The sequence below is a fragment of the Panthera uncia genome, unplaced genomic scaffold (genome assembly GCF_023721935.1).
Source record: "Panthera uncia isolate 11264 unplaced genomic scaffold, Puncia_PCG_1.0 HiC_scaffold_96, whole genome shotgun sequence".
Lineage (NCBI taxonomy): Eukaryota > Metazoa > Chordata > Mammalia > Carnivora > Felidae > Panthera > Panthera uncia.
The window spans coordinates 5,700-26,427 of NW_026060155.1; the positions used below are offsets into that span (position 1 = coordinate 5,700).

At 57.6% G+C, this 20,728-nt stretch overlaps 1 protein-coding gene across 1 annotated transcript in view; it reads right to left on the reverse strand.

Annotated features, from left to right (window-relative positions):
• Positions 1-325: 325 nt before the first annotated feature.
• LOC125918539 (sodium/calcium exchanger 2) overlaps positions 326-20,728 on the reverse strand; it is a 24,739-nt gene continuing 4,336 nt past the window's right edge. Inside the window, exons 2-9 of the mRNA XM_049624524.1 lie at positions 19,895-20,559; positions 12,848-13,270; positions 9,016-9,119; positions 8,838-8,855; positions 7,448-7,572; positions 7,076-7,175; positions 2,654-2,932; positions 326-1,450 (exon numbers count right to left, since the gene is read on the reverse strand). Coding sequence (XP_049480481.1) covers positions 1,074-1,450; positions 2,654-2,932; positions 7,076-7,175; positions 7,448-7,572; positions 8,838-8,855; positions 9,016-9,119; positions 12,848-13,270; positions 19,895-20,559 — 2,091 coding nt within the window. The 3' untranslated portion in view covers positions 326-1,073. The remainder of the gene's footprint in view (positions 1,451-2,653; positions 2,933-7,075; positions 7,176-7,447; positions 7,573-8,837; positions 8,856-9,015; positions 9,120-12,847; positions 13,271-19,894; positions 20,560-20,728) is intronic.

Below are 20,728 nucleotides of genomic sequence, written 5' to 3' on the forward strand. Positions count from 1 at the left end.
CCACCCACCCCTGCTCCCCATCAGGCAGAGATGTGGCAGCATTTGCTGGCTTGTAGCATTGGTCCTCTGGGACCCTCGGTCTCCTCTTCGAGGGTCCTGCCCGGATTGGCTGGCACTGAGGGCAAAATGAGCCTTCTAGATTGTCAGGGGAGATCGCTGGACTCCCTTCGATTCCCGGCCTCCTCCCCAAAGCCAGTTCTCACGGCTGGGGGAGTCTGCTGCCCTCGCAAAAGGAAAGTCTGTCACCCCCTTTCCCCAAGACATGCACCCTCCCGTGCCCCCCCTCCCCCAAACACACTATATATACACACAGGGCCCCCCCCCTCCAAGGTGTGGCTGGGCTCTAGGAGGTAGTGGAGGCGAGTGGGGGCGCTGGAATGTGAGAAGTTGCAGGTTCAAATGCGCCTCCTCCAGCTCCGAAACCCCACACTTCTCCCCTCCCTTCTCCAAGCCTCGAGAATTAGTGTCCTCCCAAGGGCCTGAGTGGAGAAATCAGGGAAGGCGTGGCCCCCTTTTGCACGCACCTACCTGTGCCTCCGCCCCACCCTCGGGGGCTGAACAGAGCTCCCTGAGGGTTGGGGAGAAGGGCTGAGATCAGGGACATCCTGGGATGGATCAGCCTCCTTCAAAGGTCCCCCAGGGAGGGCTGGGTTCGGAGGCTCTGGGGCACAGGTCCCTGGCGGTGGTGGCGGTGGTGGGGGGGGGGCGTCCTCTAGAGGAAGGGGACCTTAAGGGATAGGGCAAGGCTGGGTGTGGAGGGAGACAGATGTTACAGATTCTCTAGAAGGTCGAGGGGTAGGGGGCGGTTCTCTGGGGAGGGGCCTCGAGGTGGCAATGTCCCCGGGGGTGCGGGCAGTGGCTACCAGGGCTGGGCGGCAGTTGTGGGTATCTCGGGGAGACCCCCGAGGGGAAGGGACGAGGATGTTAGTGGGGACGGAGGGCAGGGATATTAATTCCCAGGAGGAAGGGAGGCTGAGTCCCAGGAGAGAGGAGGCCGAATCTCTCTGGAGGACAAAAGGAGACGCGGGTCCGAAGCAGGGGCAGCCGAGTCTCTGGGGGAGGGGGAGGGGGGCCTAGAAGCCCCGGATGTGGCAGTAAGCCTCGAGGCTGGCGAAGAGGATGTACAGGAACCAGAGGCCCAGGAAGAGCGCCGTGGTGGCGAGCTTGGGGCCCCGCGGGCCGCCCAGCTCGCCGCCGATGTGCGGCCGGCGCCGGTACAGCAGCACGGCGATGCCCACGAAGGCGAAGACGGTGAAGAGAGTGACGGAGAAGGCCAGCGTGCCGGTGCGCACCTCGAACGGGCGGCCCTGCACCGCCCAGTACACGGCGGCCACCGACCAGGCCACGCCCAGGCCCAGGAACACGTTCACCGCGTTGGAGCCCGTCACGTTGCCGATGGACGCGTCCGCGCACTGGTCCTGCAGCGCCGCCACCTTGCTGGCGAACGTGTCTGCGTGGGCAGAGACACGGCGGTCACAGGGGCCCAGCCTGTCCCCCAGGCCAGCTTTCCAGGAGACCCCGACACCATCCCCGGTGCCCCCCCCCCCACCTCCCCCCGGGCAGACCCCGCCTCCCGCGGCCGCAGCTCCCCGCCTGAGGCCCTTGACCCCAAGCAAGCCACGAAGTGGGTCATCATGCCCGTGCCGGGCGCTCTGCAAGACCCGCCGCCTGCTTTCTCTGGAACTCGCTGCCTGCTTTCGATGGGACTTGTCTGCATCCAGTGGTAACCACTGCCTACTTTCTATGGCACCCCCTGCCTGCTTCTGGTGGAACCACCGTCCGATCGCAGTCTCTGCATTCAGTGGGGTCTGCTGCCTGCTTTCTATGGGACTCGCCGCCCGCTTTCCATAGGAATCGCTGTCTGCATTGCCTGAACCCACTGCCTACTTTTCTACTGGCCCCATCACCCCATCGCCAGCTGGCGGGACAACAAGTGTTCGGTTCCACCCACATGGAACCCCCTTCCTGTCAATTCCCCACCTGGTCTCTGTCCAGCACGCAGCCCCGTTTCTGTGGCCTCCACCCACGTCTCAACATCTCGCTAAAAAAAATCTCCGGTATAGAGCGCAGGCATCGGAGAGCCAGTCACAATAGCTGCTTTCTGGGGCGCCTGGGTGGCTCAGCGGGTTTAGGGGGCCAACTTTTGCTCTCGGCTCAGGTCGTCGTCTCACGGTGGTGAGACGGGCCCCTCCCCCCCCCCCCCCCCCCCCCCCCCAGTCAGGCTCCACACTCAGGGCGGGCTTGGAGCCTGCTTGGGATTCTCTCTCTCCCTCTCTCTCTCTCTCTTTGCCCCTCCCCCTCTGTTCTCTCTCTCTCTCTCTCTCCAAAAATAAACATGAAAAAAAAAAGTTGCTTTCTACAGGCCCCGCCCCCTGCTTTCTATGGAGCCCACTGTCTGGGTTCTACATTTCCCAATACCTTAGTTCCACGGGACATCCCAACGGTTGCTTTTGGGGAGGATTCCGTTTACCTACTGAATCACAGGACCTCCCTGCCTGGTTTCTCTCCTGCTCCCTCACTGCGTTTCTGTGGGACCCACCATCCGGGTTCTGTGGGATTCCACCACCTTATTTCTGCACAACCTTCCTCCCGGGCTCTGCTGCTGGGCTTCTCTGAGACTCTCCCCGGACAAGCGGTTTCCCAGGGGGGTTACCAGGAATGGATGTGCCCAGGGCCACGAAGACTACGGCGTTGACAGAGTCCTTGAGGCCGACGGTGCAGCCAAAGTGCGAGGCAAGGTCCCCGATGAGGGCGGTGAGCAGGCCGATGACCAGGATGCAGACGCCAAAGCAGGCCCAGCCGTGGCAGTACTCCGTGGGGGGCACGCAGGCAAAGAGCACCTTCCAGAACACCGTCAGGAAGTGCATGACGTAGTCAAAGCAGGAAGGCAGCCGTTCCTCCCGGGACCCGTCCTCCTCCTCCTCCTCGTCCCCTGTGGGCACACGACCCAGCTGGGGCACACACCCAGGCCACCTTCTTCCTGGCCTACAGAGGCCCCCCGTTTTGTTCAGGAAAATTCTGCTCTGTAAAATGCATTGCCTTCCCAGAATTCCTTGCGGCCAGGAGCCCAGATACCGATATTCACTTTTCCAGAATCCCTCGGTGCTGGAGGCCGTGTGCTTGGCTTGCCAGGATCCCTTGCCGCTAGCCAAAAAAAACTAGGCCACATCCCTAGCCAAAAAAAACCAGTCCTTTTCCCAGACGCCTTGATAGCTACCATTTACAGAAAGCCATTTCTACAGCTGGAAATACTGACTTCCTCTGACTCATTGTAGCTAACGGTAGCCACATGCTCAGCTAAAGGTGCTTGCTTTCCCACAACCCCTTGCAACAGTAGCCATGTGACCCAGCCCGGCCAGGAGACCTAAGCAGAGGGCTTCTGGAAAGCTCTGGCTTTCCTGACACGGGCACTGTGTCACACAGGTGTTTTCTGAACGCTGTAAAGGACGCCTCACCGGCCCTTCGTGGTGTTTGTATCACCTGCTGTGACTGAATTCGACCTGTCCTTGACCTGCCACTTGGGACTTGTGTCAGGGGAAAGCCCACATGGAATGGTTTGTCTACCTTGCCCTAAACTGAGAAGCACAAAGCAATGAATGAGAAGCAGGAAACGAATTGAATGGGCGCTACGCCCGGAAGGACGCCGATAAGGAACAGGGTAGTTAGTCCTGGATCAGTCACGCAGAGCAAGCCAGGGAACAAAAGGCAGGGAGCCACGGCGACGAGGGGAGGGCCACCCAAGCTCCTCTGAACTGTCAGCCAGCAGAGGACACACTGGCGGATTCGGGAATTCGGGTCATCTATCCCTCTCCCGCTTTTCCAGCTCACTTAGTCTCTTGTCTTGTTTTTTGTTTTTTTTTTTTAAAGTTTGCAAATGCTTAACTAAGTGGTTTCTTCATTCTTCGCGCCATCTTTCAAAGAAGGAGACTTTTGCGGCGACCCCAGGAAAAGTGGAATTGGACGCTCCAAAGCAGCAGGCACGCTGCCCCTTCTTGCTACCCTACTTCCTCTTTCTCCCCGCCTGGAATGCGAGCTTGACGCCTGGAGATGCGGCAGCGATTTTGCCACCATGTGGGCAAAGGTTGAGAGTGGGAAAGAGAAATAAAGAGGGAGCCTGGGCATTTAACGATGTTACTGAGCTGCTGACTCTTTATTGCCTCCTACGGATTCCTTTGTTCTGTGACAAAAGTAACCTCTAGGGTGCTTCAGCTGCTTGTGGTTGCGTTTTCTGTTGTTTGCCGCTGAATGCGTTCCTCACTGGCCACGGTGATGAGACGTGGCCGAAGTCAGAGTGGGGAGAACGCACTCTTGGCAGGGAAGGGCTGCTATCACTGCATCTCCCGGGGGCTTTTCCCTGCCCTGCTTCAAATCCTGCCTTGGTTTCCCACTGCCCTTAGACCGAGGCCCACATTCCTGTGCCTGGCATTCAAGGCTCTGGTCTCTGCAGACTCCTCCAGCCTTTCCCATCAGGGGAGGCTCTTCTCCAGCCCTTCCCATAGAGGGAGCCTCACGGTTACGCCTGTGGCTCTGGAGCCACGTCTCTGGTTCCAAACTCTGGATCTGCTGCGTGATCCTGAATCCGTGTCCTAACCTCTCTGAGCCTCCGCATGCCTATCTGAGAAATGGGAGTAAAAACTGGACCCGCCTCAAGAGAGGGCTGTAATGACTGCACGAGGCGGGCCACGTAAAGTACCCTCTGCGCAGCCCGGCGCATCTCCAGCCTGACGGCTGTTATCGAAAGGCCCCTTCTAGTGCCTGGGGAGATTCACAGATGCTCCAAACCAAGGCCGCCCTGCAAAGAGCATCCGGTTGAGGCCCGGAGGTAAAGGAAATACAGAAGCACCTTTGAAGGTGCAAGACAGGACACAACGTGTCATCCAAGGGGGTGAGACCCGCCCCTCTCCGTCAGCGCCTCAAGCAGTCTCATGCTCGCGGCAAGGAGGCACGGGCACGGGTTGAACAAAGTGCTCACAATGATCAAGGACCGAGCTGGAAACTTGGGGAGCATTAGCTGACTGAGGCCAGACAGGAGATGGACTTCAAAGGCTGCCTGGCGCTCCACGGTCCCCATCATGACGTCGTCATCAGGATTATTACCACTGGTAGGGTTTTACCCTCCCCCACCCCACTACTTCCTCTGATCTAATGGGTTGCTTCCTACCGACCCACCAGCTGAGTCACCTCCACAACCACCGTCTCGCACCCCGCAGCCTCAGTTTTGTGCTACCCTCTCTTCTCCGCTGAGCCTGGAGGGAGTGCTGTCTCCCCACGGTCCTTGGACCGCCGCTCCCATCCCTTGTCACCTCCTCCTGGCCCACCTCCTGCCAGCTGGACAGCCTCAACTCCCTCCCCCCACCCACCCCCCATCCCAGCCTCTCCTTCCTTCCACAAGCTCCCTCCGGCTTGGGGAAGCCTGGAGCTTCCCCCATTCAAAATGCCCCGTGGTCCCCCCGCCCTTGCACCGAAATGACACCCCAGCTCCCTGCGGTGGCCTACGCGGACCTGCGCGGTCTGGGCTCTGCCCACCTCCAGCTCCTGAGGCTGTTTCTTCACGCCCGAACCTAGTCACCTTCCCCAAACGCGCCACGACCTAGGGTACTTACAAACTCTGTACTTGGTTTCCCCCTCTGCCCGCAATACCTCCCCGTCTTCTTCCTCCTCCTGGCTAACGCTTATTCCAATGTGAAGACGCAGCTCAGAAGCCTCCTCCTCCAGGGAGCCCTCCCGGACCTTCAGGCTGGGTCAACCTCCTATCTGGGTTCCCGCAGCAACCTGAGGTCCCCTGGCCCAGCCCTGCCTGCTCTGGGTTGTCACTGTCTTGTGGCATGTGTGTCTCCCCCCACTGGACTATGAGCACTGTGAGAATAGGCTTCATGCCGTCATAATCATCTCTTTGTCCCCAGCAATGTCGTGAACAGGGCTGAGTCCAGAGGATCCCCCAGAAATAGATATTGGAGGGTGCCTGCGTGGCTCAGGCAGTTGAGCCTCTGACTTTGGCTCGGGTCATGATCTCACAGTTCATGGGTTTGAGGCCTGCGTCGGGCTCTGTGCTGACAGCTCGGAGCCTGGAGCCTGTTTCGGATTCTGTGTCTCCCTCTCTCTCTCTCTGCCCCTTCCCTGCTCCCTCCCTCTCTCAAAAATAAACATGAAAAGAATAATAATAATAAAGAAATAGATATTGAAAGAATGTGGCTTCAGAGAGAGACATCACTTCGCTTCCTGGTATATTTCCATTCCCAAAGCCTGGTTTGTTTCGATCTCCCTGTTCAACCACAATTCCTAGTGTATTTTCAGTTCCTACAGTTAGGCCTCCCTGAAGGAGGCCTGATGTTGTATAAGGGACAGAGAAGCCTTGAGCTCCAGCTCATTCCCTGTGGGACTTCAGGCCAGTCCCTCCTCTGCTGCTGGGCCTCAGTTTCCCCAATCTGTATCACAAAGGGCCGATGTTGGTCTCCCAAGACTGAACCCGTGAATCCAAGTGCCACGGTGTCTCTGGCCACAGGGGGGCAGTGTGGGCCCATCTGAGACCCAAGGAGGGCGAAACCCGCACAGGTGGGAGAGAGCTGGGATGCACCCCCGACCCTGACTGTCTCCGTGGCAACAGAGGCGCCCAGGCTGTCTGAGGAGGCCATGACGTTTAACCTGTTCCCACCCTCCAGCCATCTGACGCCAGGAGAAAGCCCAGCTGGGACTCTCCTCCCCTCAGCTCTCTGCCTCCACCCCTCCGGCTGCCTTTCTCTCTGTGTATCCCTCTCTCGCTCTTTCTCTGGCCCTCTGCAGTTTACTGACTTCATTCTCTACACCCCTCATGTTCTCTCCATGTCTCTGTCTCTCTCCGTGATTCTCTGCACCTCTCTCCTTGTGTGTGTCCATCTCTCCTGTTTGTATCTGTTCCTTATCTTTCCCTGTTTCTTTCTTTTTCTTTGTGTCCTTGTTCTCTTTCTCTTCTCTATCGTTCTCTGTCCTCTTCTTCTTGTCCCTCTTTCTCTCTTTCTATTCATTTCTCTCTTTTCCTCCCCAGCACTCTGTCTCCCCATCCCTCCCTCTCTCTCCTCTCTCCTCCCTCCCCACTTACCTGCGCTCACTGTAACTGCCTCTAAAAACTGTTCCCTCCATGAATGGGTCCCAATCACCAAGGCCAAGTTGGTTTTCTTGATGAGCTTATCCACCGTGTTCTGAGGATGAAAGGGAGGGGAAGAGACCATTGCCCGTGACCACCTCAGCGCATCCCTGAGGCTCCCTGAGGAACGCTGGGGTTGGGGCTCACAGCCCATGCTCAGGGGTCCTCAACCTCCCCACACCCCAGTTCACGGCAAGAAGGGAAAAGGTGGTGTTGCTGTCCATGGTGCTGGCGGAGGGATCGGCTCGGACCCTAGATCACCCTCCTACTTGATTCTTACCAGACTTTCCCCAAGACTCCAGGAAGCTGGGGTCCTCAGAAAGTCACCTTAAAATCATATGACTCCTCGATGATGACCTCCAGTCGGCGGTTTTCCCCAAGAACTGGTTTGCCCATCTCTGCTATCCTCCGAGCCTCCTCCTCCTCGGCTGTCAGCTTCCTGTCCCCATCCCCTGCAGCATGAAGGATGGGAGTTAGGCTCACTGGGCCTGTGATGCCCTCACTATCTGTTCCCACTGAGAAAGAAAACTCTGTCAGCTGTCCCTTAGGAAGCTTCCGCGGTGGCACGCCCCCAGCCTGCCCCAGTGTCCCCATATGACCACCATCTTCCTCAACCTAAGACCCAGCTGGTCCATGAAGTTCAGCTGGTAGGCTCTGGGCTTCAAATGGAGGGAGCTGTGTGACCCCGGGCAATGCCTTAGCCTCTCTGTGCCTCCGTGCTCATATCTGTGAAACAGGTACAACAACAGTAGCCACCTATGGGTGGTTGTGAGGGGTTAAAGGAGTTACTTCACGTGTGGTGCTTAGGGCTTAGTGCCCGGCACACAAAAATAGTCTAAAATGTTATTTCCTTTGTTAAAATCACCAACACCGTCATCATCATCACCACCCTCGTGGGAGGAGGCCTTGTCTCTATATCTAAGCTCTGAAAAACATCCTTGAGTGTGTTTGAGGTGGTGAGGAAAGAGGGGAGAGCCAATGTTGGTACAGATCTTGGACCCAGACCCACCTATAGCTGGCCCTCAGCTCACCTGTCTCCCCAAAGCATGTTGGTCCTCTGTTCCAAGCCCAGCACCAACTTAACCCTAACTCTTAGAGGAATGCCACCCCAACCAGGAACACTCTCAGAAAACTCTGCCAGCAATGACTTTTATTGTGGTTAAGCTTCTGGGATTTGGGGGCCTATTTGTTACAGCAGCTCCTATCACTTACCCTGACTAATGTGATCTTTAGTCTGACCCTAATCCTAACTCCAAATCCAGATTCTGATCTCAACTCCGAAACTACTCTGTCCCTTATGTTCAAGCAACTGCCCCCACCCCCACCCCAATCTCTGACCCTGGCCTCAATTCTAACCATAACCGCCCCCCCCCAACTCACCTCAAACCCCAGCTTAGGCTTTGACCTACATCTGACCCCAATTCTAATCTGACCCCACCACAAACCCAGATGGGATCCTGACCTCCCATTCCCCCAACGTGCACTACAAACAAAACATGATCTTGGCCTCCGAACCCCCAGCTGTAGCCCCAAACTCAATGGACCCCACCAACTCTGAGATCAACTCCAACCCTCACCAGCTCCGAGTCTGCCTTTATCTCACCTCCAACCTGCCTCAAACGTGACCTCAAAGGGTAGCTTGAGGCCATGACTCTCCTCCCGAGACCCCCCCCCTGCAGTCAACCTGCACTCAAAGCCCGGCGGTGACTCCACTCACCTTGATTGAGCAGCAGAGCTGGGGAGAGACAGAGACAGAGAGAAGGTGAGATTGCTTCCCTGGGAAGCTCAGATCTACGAGCCTGAAGGAGCAGCCACTAATGGAGCCTCTGAGGGTCCCCCCCCCACACACACCCTGGACCCCTTCCCTCTCCCACAGCATCCCTGTCACCCCTCACCTGAAATCCCTCGCTTAAGCCACTGTGGCTGGCCCAGCTCGATGAAGAAATTATCCTTTTTCTCATATTCCTCGTCATCAACTATCTTTACCTGAAGAGTTTTCCTGAGCGGGGAGGAAAAGCACCCAGCATGAGGCCCCAGCCCGAATCGCCAGCTAACTCTCCACCCAGGCCCCGCAATTTCCCCCAGGCTCATTCCCTCAGTGCCTCTGGATCTCTGTTCAAACCTCTTTCTTAATGAAGCTCACTTCCCCCACCTTCTTTAATATTGAAGTCCCATCCCTGTCCCGACCTCAGCACGCCTGGCCCCCTTCCCCTGCTGTACGTGCTCTTTGTTCCATATCACCTTCTAACAAACCATCCAATATGTTTATTGTGTTTACGGTTTGCCATTTGTCTCTTCACATTAAAATGTAAGTTCTAAAAAAAAAAAAAAAAAAGTAAGTTCTGGGCGCCTGGGTGGCTCAGTCGGTTACGCGTCAGACTGACTTCAGCTCAGGTCATGATCTCGTGGTCCGTGAGTTCGAGCCCCGCATCAGGCTCTGTGCTGACAGCTCAGACTCTGGATTCTGCTTCAGATTCTGTGTCCCCCTCTCTCTCTGCCCTTCTCCTGCTCACGCTTTGTCTCTCTCTCTCAAAAATAAATAAATATTTTAAAAATGTAAAAAAAAAAAAAAAAAAAGTAAGTTCCACCAGGGCAGCGATCTTTGTTCATTTATGTACTTTGCTGCACGCCCCCCCCCCCCCCAATGCCTAGAGCGGTGCCTGTTCCACAAACATTTGTGAACTCTAATCCTTCAGTTCAGGAGGCCCTCTCCTTGCTGCCCTCTGTCCTGACCACATTCTGAGGATTAACTGAGCGCTGATTGATTTTCTCAGCATCCGCGCTGCTATGGTAACCAGGGGGTGCCGGGGGGGGGGGGAAGAGCCAGGAGTTGTCCGTGCCCTCCAGGCACACAGCCCACCCCCCCTCACTCACAAAGACCCACAATCCCAGAAAACCCACGGCCCTGCCACTAGCAGCCCTTTCAGCTGTAGGAACCTTGAGGCCCGGCCCCAGAACCCAGAAACACAAACAGCCAGCCCACACAGTCACCCAGCAGAAGCCAATCAACACCGCCCACACCCACACACCATCACACCCCGCAGCCATTCCCTATGCAGTGGCAAAATCACACAGACCAGATGCCTGTTAGCACAACACCCCCACCGCAGCCTCAGCGACTTCGCCAACCTGCAGAGCCCCACTGTGGTTCCGTGTAGACTCTTCCTTTCTTACATCTCGCCCATTATGGCTCTCGGGTGTCTGTTTATTTTTATCCCCTTCAGTCTCTCTCTCTCTGTCTCCATCTCTGACCCTGTCTGTCTCAGTCTCTTCCCAGCTCTCTGCCTTCCTTTATCTGTGTTCCCCTCTCCCTGTCTCAGCGTCTGCAGAATGGAACCGCCAAAGTCACCACAATTCAAGCAAAACGCTCCCGATCAGACAGTCACTCAATGGACCCATCTCAACACACAAACGCACAGGATACAGCGACACCCATGTAGAGACAGATGCACACAAGATGGCCATGTGGGGACATATGCCCACCTCCACCCTCACCCCCTTCTGGTCTCAGGATATTTTAATTTTCTGTGGGCAGAAAGAAATGGCCACCCCCAGCCTCAGAAGTGGACTGGGAGCTGTCCAAGGTTCTGGAACACCGTGGCGGGAAGCAGGGTCTCCTGAGACATTCTACTCACACACCCTGACATGTGCAGACAGCTGTCGACCCCGCGACACGCTGACAGGGTGATACGCACACACCTCCGACGCTCACTCTCTCGCAGACACGCCGGGATCCACTGACGCCCGGTGACTGACACCCATGCCAACTGGCATCCTGACGGGCGCGCCCTCATGGAACCCAGGGAGGAGAAACCCAACTGGCAGGGGACAGCAAGAGGGACTCGGGCTAGACTAAGGCAGGGCTTCCCGAGATCAAAGGAAGCAGCCGTTCTCCCCAGGCTGACCTTCTGTCACCCTCACGTGTGCCCTCCTTGCGTCCTGCAAACCCCACTCTCCAGCCCTTCCCAGCCTCTGAACTCGGACCCGTCTCCTTCGCAACCCTGTCTTTTGTCCCTCTCTCTGACCCAAACTCTCTGAAGCATCAAGAAGACCTCTCCTCCCCCGAGTTCCTCTCAGTAAGAAGGTCTCTGTCTCTTCCTTTCAGGCTTCCTGGATCATAGCCTCTCAATCCCTCTCCTCTCTCTCCACGTACTTCTGTGTCAATTTCCTTCCCCCTTTGTATCAACGTTCCTGTCTTTCCGTCTCTTTCTTTCTCTGCTTCTGTTGCTCTCTCTCTGTGTCTCCATCTCTCTCTAGGTCTTCTCTGTCTCTGAGCGCCTCTCTCTCTCTCTTTCTCTCTGCATTCTCTCCCCGCCACCCCATCTCTGGGCGTCTCTCCTCCACTTCCGGGTTGATCCTCCCTGGGGCCACCCCTCTGGCCCCGGGCTGCTTCCAAGCACCTCTAATTAGCGCCTGCCCGGGAAAGGAAGGATGTGTTTCCCTAAACGCTAATTAGCCTCCTGTTCTCTGTCTTCTGAAGCCACAGCTGGAAGACTGGGTGGGGGCAGGGGTAGGGGCGGGGGCAGAGGGTGTCCCAGCCTGGGGAAGCCGTGTGGGGGAGGAGAGGGCCTGTGGGGTCGCAGCAGCAAGAGGGAAGCCGGTTAGACTACAGGGAGGACCAGGATAAGCAGAAAGACAACTCTCTCCATTCCCCCTGCCTCTAGAATGTGACAAGTGGGGTCCGGGATGGTGCCCTCAGCCCTCAACCCGAGTTCTCAGCCCAACGCAGGCAGAGAGGCAGATGGAAAGGTACGGAGAGGCCGTCACTGAAATATAACCCGGGTCAGCGAGATACTGGGGACCGAGATCCGGAGATTAACAGAGCCCCAGAGAGGGCCTGCCAACAGCGAGAGACGCGGAGACACGAAGGGAGGGATGGAGAGGCGGGGGAGAGCAGCGAGAAGCTGAGCGGAGGCCAAGGCCCAGAGGCTGGGAGGGGGAGGGGGCAGGGAGCGCGGCGGGGGCTCTGCTCGGTGGGAGGAGCGTGGGCGGCAGAAGGAGGGAGACAGACGGGCGTGCGGGGGCGGAAGAGAGCAGGCAAAGCGGGGGGGAGGCGCCGTCTGCACGCCAGGCATGCGGCGGGGGATGTGAGGCTGCAGGCACACAGAGGGGACCCGGGCATCTGTGCAAGGGGGTGGCCGCGTGTCTGAGCGTGAGACCACCCCTGACTGTGCTCCAGCGCGCGTGTCTGTAGCTTTGTGATTCTGTGTGTGCCGGTGTGTGCGTTATTGTGTCTGTTAACCAGGGCACTTGCCCCGACCCCACCCGCCTTCCCCAAATCCCAGTCTTCCAGTTTCTTCAGGGTCTCTTCAGGCCCTGCCCCCACCTTCCCAGGCCCTACCATTCCTACTCGGTCTTTTTTTTCCCAAAGCCTCGCTCACATTTCCCTTAAGTCTCCAGCTATTTCCCCAGAGCCTTCCTCCTACCCACAAGCCCCACCCCTCCCCTAGGCCCGCCCCCAGACCCGCCCCTTCACCTTGGCCCCGCCCCGGCACTCCTGTCTCCTCCCTCCCCGCCTCTGTCCCGCCCCCTCCCTAGGCCTTGCCCCGCCTCCCACCAGCCCCCGCCCACTATATGGACACGCCCCACCCACTTCTCAAGGCCCGGCCCCAATTCCGTGGCCCCGCCCCGCCAGCGCCCCGCCCACTTCGTCCGCCGTGCCCGCGCCCTCGGCCCCGCCCCGTCTTCCCGCCGCGGTGCCCCAGGGCTGCCGGCCGACGCGCTCACATGGTCTCGTCGTCGCCGAACTCGAGCTCGCCGCACGCGTCCTCGTAGTGCACGCCGCCGCCGCGCGCCGTGCCGTCCACGGTGCGGTACGGAAGGCGCACGGTGCCCCGCGCGCCCGAGCTGCGCACGACGCGCACGTCCACGGTGCCCATGCACTCGCTCACGTGCAGCAGGCGGTCCTGGAAGGAGAAGATGCCCGCGTGGTCGTCGTCCAGGATGGTGACGGTGGCCAGCAGTGGCGCCACCAGCCGTCCCTTCGGCCGCCCGCCGCCGTCGGGCTCGAACATGCCCTGCGCGTCGCCCACGCGCAGGTTCAGCAGCCGCACGAAGAAGTGTTCGTCCTCCTCGAAGATGTCGTCGTCGATGATGCCGATGCGCAGCTCCTTCTGTGTCTCGCCCGGCTTGAACACCAGCGTGCCCTCGCTGCGGCGGGAGGGGAGGGGAGGGGACAAAACAGGGGTGAAGGTTGGTCAAAGGCTCTTTGGGAGGGAGGCGAGTCAGGGTGGGCTTCCTGGAGGAGAGAAAGGCGCCACCGAAAACTCACAAGTATGAGACTGGCCGGGTGTTAGACACATAGTCAGGGGTGCAGAAGGGGAACAAGATAAGGGTTGGTCCCTCCCACCATGGAATCCGTGAGGATTAGGAGCGCCAGCATTACATAGAGAACGATGAAAATGAAATCAGCGCCGGCTTCCTGTGGGAGTTTCCAGCGGGCAGGAGTGCTCCAGGCAGAGGGAACAGCACATGCAAAATCCCAGAGTGGAGAGAGCCTGGAGTGTTCCACAGCCACACTTCTCGGCCCTTAAGGCACCCCCCGAGCCCCCTGGGAGATCTTGCTAAAATGCAGATTTCTGGCTCAGCAGCTCTGAGTTTCCAGACTGCATGCCTAAGTCGCTCCCACAGGATGTGGATGCTCCCATGGGCTACAGGGACCACACTTGGGAGTGGCAGGGATCCAGGGTCCAGAGCTGCCATGTTCACACTTCTGATGAAAACCTTTGTGTGCTCCTGGATGCCCACGACAGCGAGTCCACTGTTTAACTGGGCTCATTCATTCAACAAGTACTCCCTGAGCACCTGCTCTGGGCCCTGTGCTGGGCAGTGCTGGGAACACAGCGGGGAAGAGGCCCTTCCTTCCCGGGGCTCGGAGGCCTGTGGGAGAGTCACATCACAGTGACCGTTGCACATGTAATAAGTTATTTCCAGTTCATTCGTTCAACAGGTATTTGTTAAGCACCCGCTGTGTGCCAGGCACTGTTCTTAGTGTTTCTTGGGGGAAACCACAGTGAAACCAGATCAGAGCAACATCCCTGCCCTGGTGGAACCTCTATTCTAGTACAGGAGGCAAATACACAGCAAACATTATATAAACTGGCAGGTGGTGATGGTGCAATGGAGAAAAATAGAGGAAAACAGACGAGAGGGTAGGGCGCGGGAAGGCGTTGTGTTAGGATGTCAGGGAAGGCGTTTCTGAATGGTGACATTTGAGTAGAGACTTGAGGGAGGTGAGGGTGGGAGCCGTGTGGAGGAGATCTGGGGAAAAGTATCCCTGGCAAAGGGAACAGCCAGTGCAAATGTCCTGAGGCAGGAGTTGCTTGGAGTATCTGAGGGATGTATCTGAGTATCTGAGAGGCGGCCAGTGTGGCTCCAGTGGAGGGAGTAAGGGGAAGAGGGAGATGAGATCACAAAGGGAACAACAGGGCAGATGTCACGGGGCTTTGGTGGGCTACGCTAAGGACTTTGGTGCTTATGCCGAGTGGGATGGGAAACATGGGAGGCCTCTGAGGAGGGGAAGGATGTGAGCTGGCTTAGATCTACAAGGGCATCGGTTGTGTCTCTGAAGCACATTCGAGATACCCTATAATGGGGCAGGGGAGGGAATGAGCGACCTCGGAGTAGTCCGAGTGAAACGTTGAGGGGACAGGACATGATTGGGCTCCTGGCAGGGCTGTAGGCATCGAAATGACTCTGGGCTGTAAATGCACCTTGACCACCTATAATTTCCCCTCTCGGTCCTCCCCACCACGCGCCACAGGCACCGGTGCTAGGGCTATGTGATCCAGAAGTGTCCTCTATCATTACTGTGGTCACTTTCGTGAGAAAGAGGCCCCGGGCTCTAATTCTCCAGAAGAAGTCGGCTCTGTGGGAGGCGCAGAGGGACCCCAAGGTTCTGGCAAAGAGGGAGAACCAGATGATAAGCCTGGAGTGGACAGAGAAGGGACTCCCTGTCGTGGCCGCCTTCAGCTCGGGAGACGCTGTCCATGGTGGCCAAGGCATCCAGCCCCGTGAGCTAACCTGCTCCAAGCCGGGTTCCGCTGCTGTGCCAGCTGTGGGATCTCGGGCAGTAAGGATGTGCAGCCCCTCTGAGACTCAGTTTCCCGATCTGTAAAGTGGAGCTAATAACCGTGCCTACCTCCTGGGGGTGTGATAAGGACTGAGCTATTATGCAAGGGAAGCACTCAACCAAAGTTAGCTAGTGATATGTGTATATGAAGATTAGAATCTTAGAGGGGCGCCTGGGCGGCTCCGTTGGTTAAGCGTCCGACTTCGGCTCGGGTCATGATCTTGGGGTTTGTGGGTCTGAGCCCTGCTGATGGTGCAGAGCCAGCGTGGGATCCCCTTTCTCTCCCTCTCTCTGTGTCCCTCTCGCTTCTCTCTGTCTCTCTGCCCCTATCCTGCTCCCGTGTGTGCTTTCTCTCTCTCTCTCTCTCTCTCTCTCTCTCTCTCTCTCAAAATAAACAAACTTTAAAAAGATCTTAGAATTCTAACGTTATGGGATGTCAGAAACATGAACTGAAGGGATAGTAGAAGGTGGGGATGTTAGGGCCATCTTCGCCAAATGGTTAAAGTGACATCAGAAGCAGTGGGGCAGGCGGGTGTCGTGGGCCTCCTGATATCATGCACTGAGGAGGACACAGCATCACTTACGTGAATTCCTGCCAAAAAGTGCGCCCCCTGAACTGAGTCATGAGGAAACATCGGACAAAGCCCAACTGTGGGCTGTTCTAACTGGCCTGTCTTCAAAAGTGTCAGGGTCATGAAAGGCAGAGAAAAGCCAAGGGATCGATATCCCGACTGAAGAACTCTAAAGAGACCCGACAGGGACGCCTGGGTAGCTCCATCAGTTAAGCGTGCGACTTCAGCTCAGGTCACGACCTTGCGATTCACGAGTTCGAGCCCCGCATCGGGCTCTGTGCTGATAGCTCGGAGCCCGGAGCCTGCTTCGGATTCTGTGTCTCCCTCTTTCTCTGCCCCTCCTCCGCTCACGCTCCGTCTGTCTGTCTCTCTCTCAAAAATAAATAAACATTAAAAAAAAATTTTTTTTTTTTTTAAAGAGACATGACAACCAAATGCAACGTTGGGTTCTGGATTGGACGGGCAAGGAGGGAGCGTGTGCAAATAAGGTCACAAAGGATGTTACAGGGACAGCAGGAAGATGCAAACAGGGACCGTAGATTGGGTAGTAATATGGATTCGGTGTTTACGTATCCTGAGCGGGACGACCGGACTGTGACTGTGGTGGTGGTGGTGGGGGGGGTGTCCTACATCTTAGCAGATGCACATGCAAGTATTCATGGGCGAATGGCCCTGCTGTCTGCAACTCATTCCCATATAGTGGCACAACTATTAATACTCTTACATATTAACTGGAAGGGGTGCGTGAATGAGCACAGGACGAAATCTGCACAACTGGCGAATCTGGGCGAGGGCTATAAGAGGGTTCCCGGAACCATTTTTGCAGCCCTTGTGTAGGTGTGAATTCTTTTTTTTTTTTTTCCAAAACAGAAGGTTGGGAAGAAAAAGGACACGGGGATTTTAGAAACCAGGCGTGATGGAAATATAGAAGATGGGCTTCCGTTTCAACACTGGATGCGCAAAACCTGAGAAGACGAAAGGCTTTGGACCATCGCATCCGAGACTGGTTGGGGGTACGGATTAGACTATCCAAATGTGGGGGCGCCTGGGGGGCTCAGGTGGTTGAGTGTCCGACTTCTGGTTTCGGCCCAGATCATGATCTCGTGGTTTGTGAGTCCGAGCCCCGCACCGGGCTCTGCATTGAGCATGGAGCCCGCTTGGGATTCTCTCTCCCTCTCTCTCTGCCCCTCCCCTGCTCATGCTCTCTCCCTCTGTCTCAATACAAATAAATAAACTTAAAAAATATATATCCAAATGTGAGAGTCTTGGAATCTGAGAACTTTAGATCCTTGGCATGTGAGGATTACGGGGGCTTCAATCTCAGAGTCTTGGGACAGCTGTGCCGTTTTGGTGCCCCGGAGATCATCTTTAATTTGAAGAAACTGGGGCGCCTGGCTGGCTCACTCAGTAGAGCATGGGACTCTTGATCTCGGGGTTGTGAGTTTGAGTCCCACATTGGGTTTGGAGATAAATAAGTAAACTTTTTAAAAGCTGGGAGAAACTGAGGCCCTTCGACCACCCTAATCTCTATGATACCTGTGGGCAAATCAGACAAAGGCATCCCTTCTTTAGGACACTTGATTTCCATGAATCAGGACATTAGCACAATAGACATACAAGTCTGCAATGTCCGCTCTGTGAACAGAGCTTTCTTAGATGGGGTGCTCTTATGCAGTGCACAACCTCAATAACTGTGCGTGACAGCCCTGATTGCCCACACTGAGGCAGGAACTTGCCTGACGAACAGGGTCCAGGGCTAATCTTGGAACCCAGGTGCCCTCCCTCCCGGTTCCGGACCTAAGCAGCCTTTGAATGGTGATGCCAGGTCTGTGAATGTCACCTGGGATGGGAGAGCAGGGGCCGAAGGAAGATGCCACCCTTTCCTCGCTCTTCGGTTCCACCACCGAGCAGCATTTACTGCTGCACTTCAAACATCTCAGGACTGAGGTCATTTGCAGATGAGAATGCGGGCTCTGATTACAGCAGGTGATACCCGCACTCGCTTCCTTCTGCAAAACCTTTGGCAGGGGGAGGGGGGGGCGGGCAGTGCAGACCAGGGGTGTGGGTACGAGTGCAAGAGCGAAGAGGCCGGGCTAAGGGCAGACACCTCAATCTGGCGAATGCCTTTTCTTCCCTCGAAGGAGGCTGGGAGGCGGGGGATGGTAGGGGGAGGTTGGAAGGAGCAGGTTGCGGGTGGCCCCAAAGGGATCCCGTGCTCCAGGATGACAGAAGGAGATCCTGAGCCCCACTCGGGAGAAGGCAGGGGGTGGGCGGAAGGGCAGGAGAAGTGAATGGGGACGGGCCTGATACGAGGGTCCTGGACTGCCCTAGGTGGGGGGAAGTGACCCACAAATACCCGAAGCGGTGGAAAGACGCGAAGGCGTGACAGCGGCACGCAGGGGAGACTGGGCTATCCGAGGTGGCGGAGGGAAAGATTGGCGAAACACAGCACTCAGCCCTAGGACGAGAAGCGCTAAAGGGAGGCGTGGCCGACTACGTGGCCGAGGGGACCCTGTCAACAGCGCGGCCACCAGCACTGCCTCCCAGTCTCCGCTCTGCTTTCCTCACAGCCCTCGCCACTGACATTGTACGTATTCGGTGTCTGCTTCCCAATGGTCTGTCTCTCCCGCGAGAGTGTCAGCTGCCTTTGGGCAGGGCCGGGACGTGTTGCATTCACGGCCGGTCCCCACTGCCCAGGTCCGTTCCTGGCGGGTGGGAGACCCGTGAGAAGTGTCGTCATTACCGTAGGAAACTATGAGACACCTACGCGTCGGGCAGCAGAATATACCGTAAAGCTATCATTCTATAACCCAAGGTCCGTGGGTTCGAGCCCCGCGTCGGGCTCTGCGCTGACAGCTCGGAGCCCGGCGCCTGCTTCCGAGTCTGTGTCTCCCTCTCTCTCCGCCCCTCCCCTGCTCACGCTCTGTCTCTCTCAAAAATAAACCAACGTTAAAAAATATAGGGGGCGCCTGGGTGGCTCAGTCGGTTAAGGGTCCGACTTCGGCCAGGTCACGATCTCGCGGTCCGTGAGTTCGAGCCCCGCGTCGGGCTCTGGGCTGATGGCTCAGAGCCTGGAGCCTGCTTCCAATTCTGTGTCTCCCTCTCTCTCTGCCCCTCCCCCGTTCATGCTCTGTCTCTGTCTCAAAAATAAATAAACATTAAAAAAATTAAAAAAAAAATATAGTCCCAGACACATAGTAGGTGTTCAGCAGGAAGTGCCGAACGGGACAAGATCACAGGTCTGCTCAAAAAGAGGGGCGAAGGCAGGGAGCCGGGCAGCGAGACTCAGGAGGGTGCAAAGGGTGCGTTTCTCCGCGGCAGAAACCAAGGGCCTGGGGCTCATTTGGGCACTGCCTCTCTCCTCTTATCTCATTTAGTTCTCCCACATGGCGCTTACCAGCCCCCTGACGTTTTTATGTATTTAATGGCTTATAACCTTATTGCAACTTAAGGGTAGGGACCTTAGCTGTCTTGTTCTCCATGGTGTATACCCCGCAGGCATATGGTAGGTGCTCAGTAAACCTTTTTACTTTAGTAATGGTGTGTGTGCGTGTGTGCGTGTGTGTGTGTGTGGAGGGGAACCTGTTCCAGCAGGTGACGGTACATGTCAGGGAGCTATAATAATTAACACAGGGTGATGTCAACCCCCAAAACCCACAGGTAGATAATAAACATGGGAAGGCAGCCTGTGGGCGGGGCGCGGCCACGCCATGTGGCTTGTCCAGCAGCGTGTGGCAAATGCCCACAAGAGTGTCCCGGACTCGGCCACCTGGCAGGGGGAGGGGGTGGGGAGGGCGAGAGACTCTCCATGTCGGCTCGGGCCATGATCTCGCGGTTCGTGGGTTCGAGCCCCCGCGTCGGGCTCTGTGCTGACAGCTCGGAGCCTGGAGCCCGCTTCAGATCCTGTGTCTCCCTCTCTCTCTGCCCCTCCCCCGCTCACACTCTCTCTCTCTCTCTCTCTCTCTCTCTCTCTCAAATAAAAAGCATTAAAAAAAAAAAAAGCAAGAGCAAGAGCGAACGGATGAGCGAGCGAATGAGCGAACGGTGCAGGCCTGCGCGCACAGCAAGGGAAGCGTGGGCGCTGGAGGTCGCCGGGAGACCGCTGGGCCCGCCCGCAAACAGCCGACCCACCTGTACTCGTAGTCGGAGCCGGCCTTGGCGGAGCCGTCCTCGGTGCGGTAGTCCACGTAGAAGGTGCTGTTGCCCTCCCCGCCCTGGCAGGTGACGGACAGCAGCACGGAGCCGCAGTTCTCCAGGCAGTGGTAGAGGCTGGGCTCGAAGAAGATGCGGCTGGCGCCGTCGTCCTCGTCCTCGCCGGGGCCGTCGGCCGGGGAGGCGCGGCGCGAGGCGTCCGCCGCGTGTCGCCGCAGCACGTTGCCGGCGCCCGTCATCAGCCGCGTGGCCTGGATGCGGTAGAAGGCGCGGCTCTTCTGCTGGTGCAGCAGCGCGTAGTAGTTGGCGATGCCCACCAGCTGCTCCAGGTCCTTGTCCGGGTGCTTCTGCTTCAGGTCCTTGAGGATCTGGATGACCTCGCGGCGGCTGGCGTCCAGCTCGCGGGCCTCGGCGGGGCCGGGGCCCAGGCCGCCCGGCTCGCCCGGCACCTCGGCGCCCACGAACGTGCCGTCCAGCTCGATGCTCTTGGGGGGGTCGCCCTCGGCGCCGATGATGATGCCGCTGCGCGGGTCGGTGCGGTAGCGCTTGTACACGTACTTGTAGAACAGCAGCCGCTTGTCGGCCATCCAGGCGAACACCACGCACACCGGGAAGAAGACGAGGGTCAGCAGCGCCTCCCACACCTGCGGGCGGCCGCGCGGGTCAGGACCGCCGCGCCGCCAGGGGGCGCGCTCGCCGCCCGCCGTCGGGCCGCCCCCGCGGCTCTCTCCGCCCGGCGCCGGCGGGGGAGGGCGGGGGGCGTGGTCGCCGGGCGCCCCCCCCCCCCCCCCCCCCCCCCCCCCCCCCCCCCCC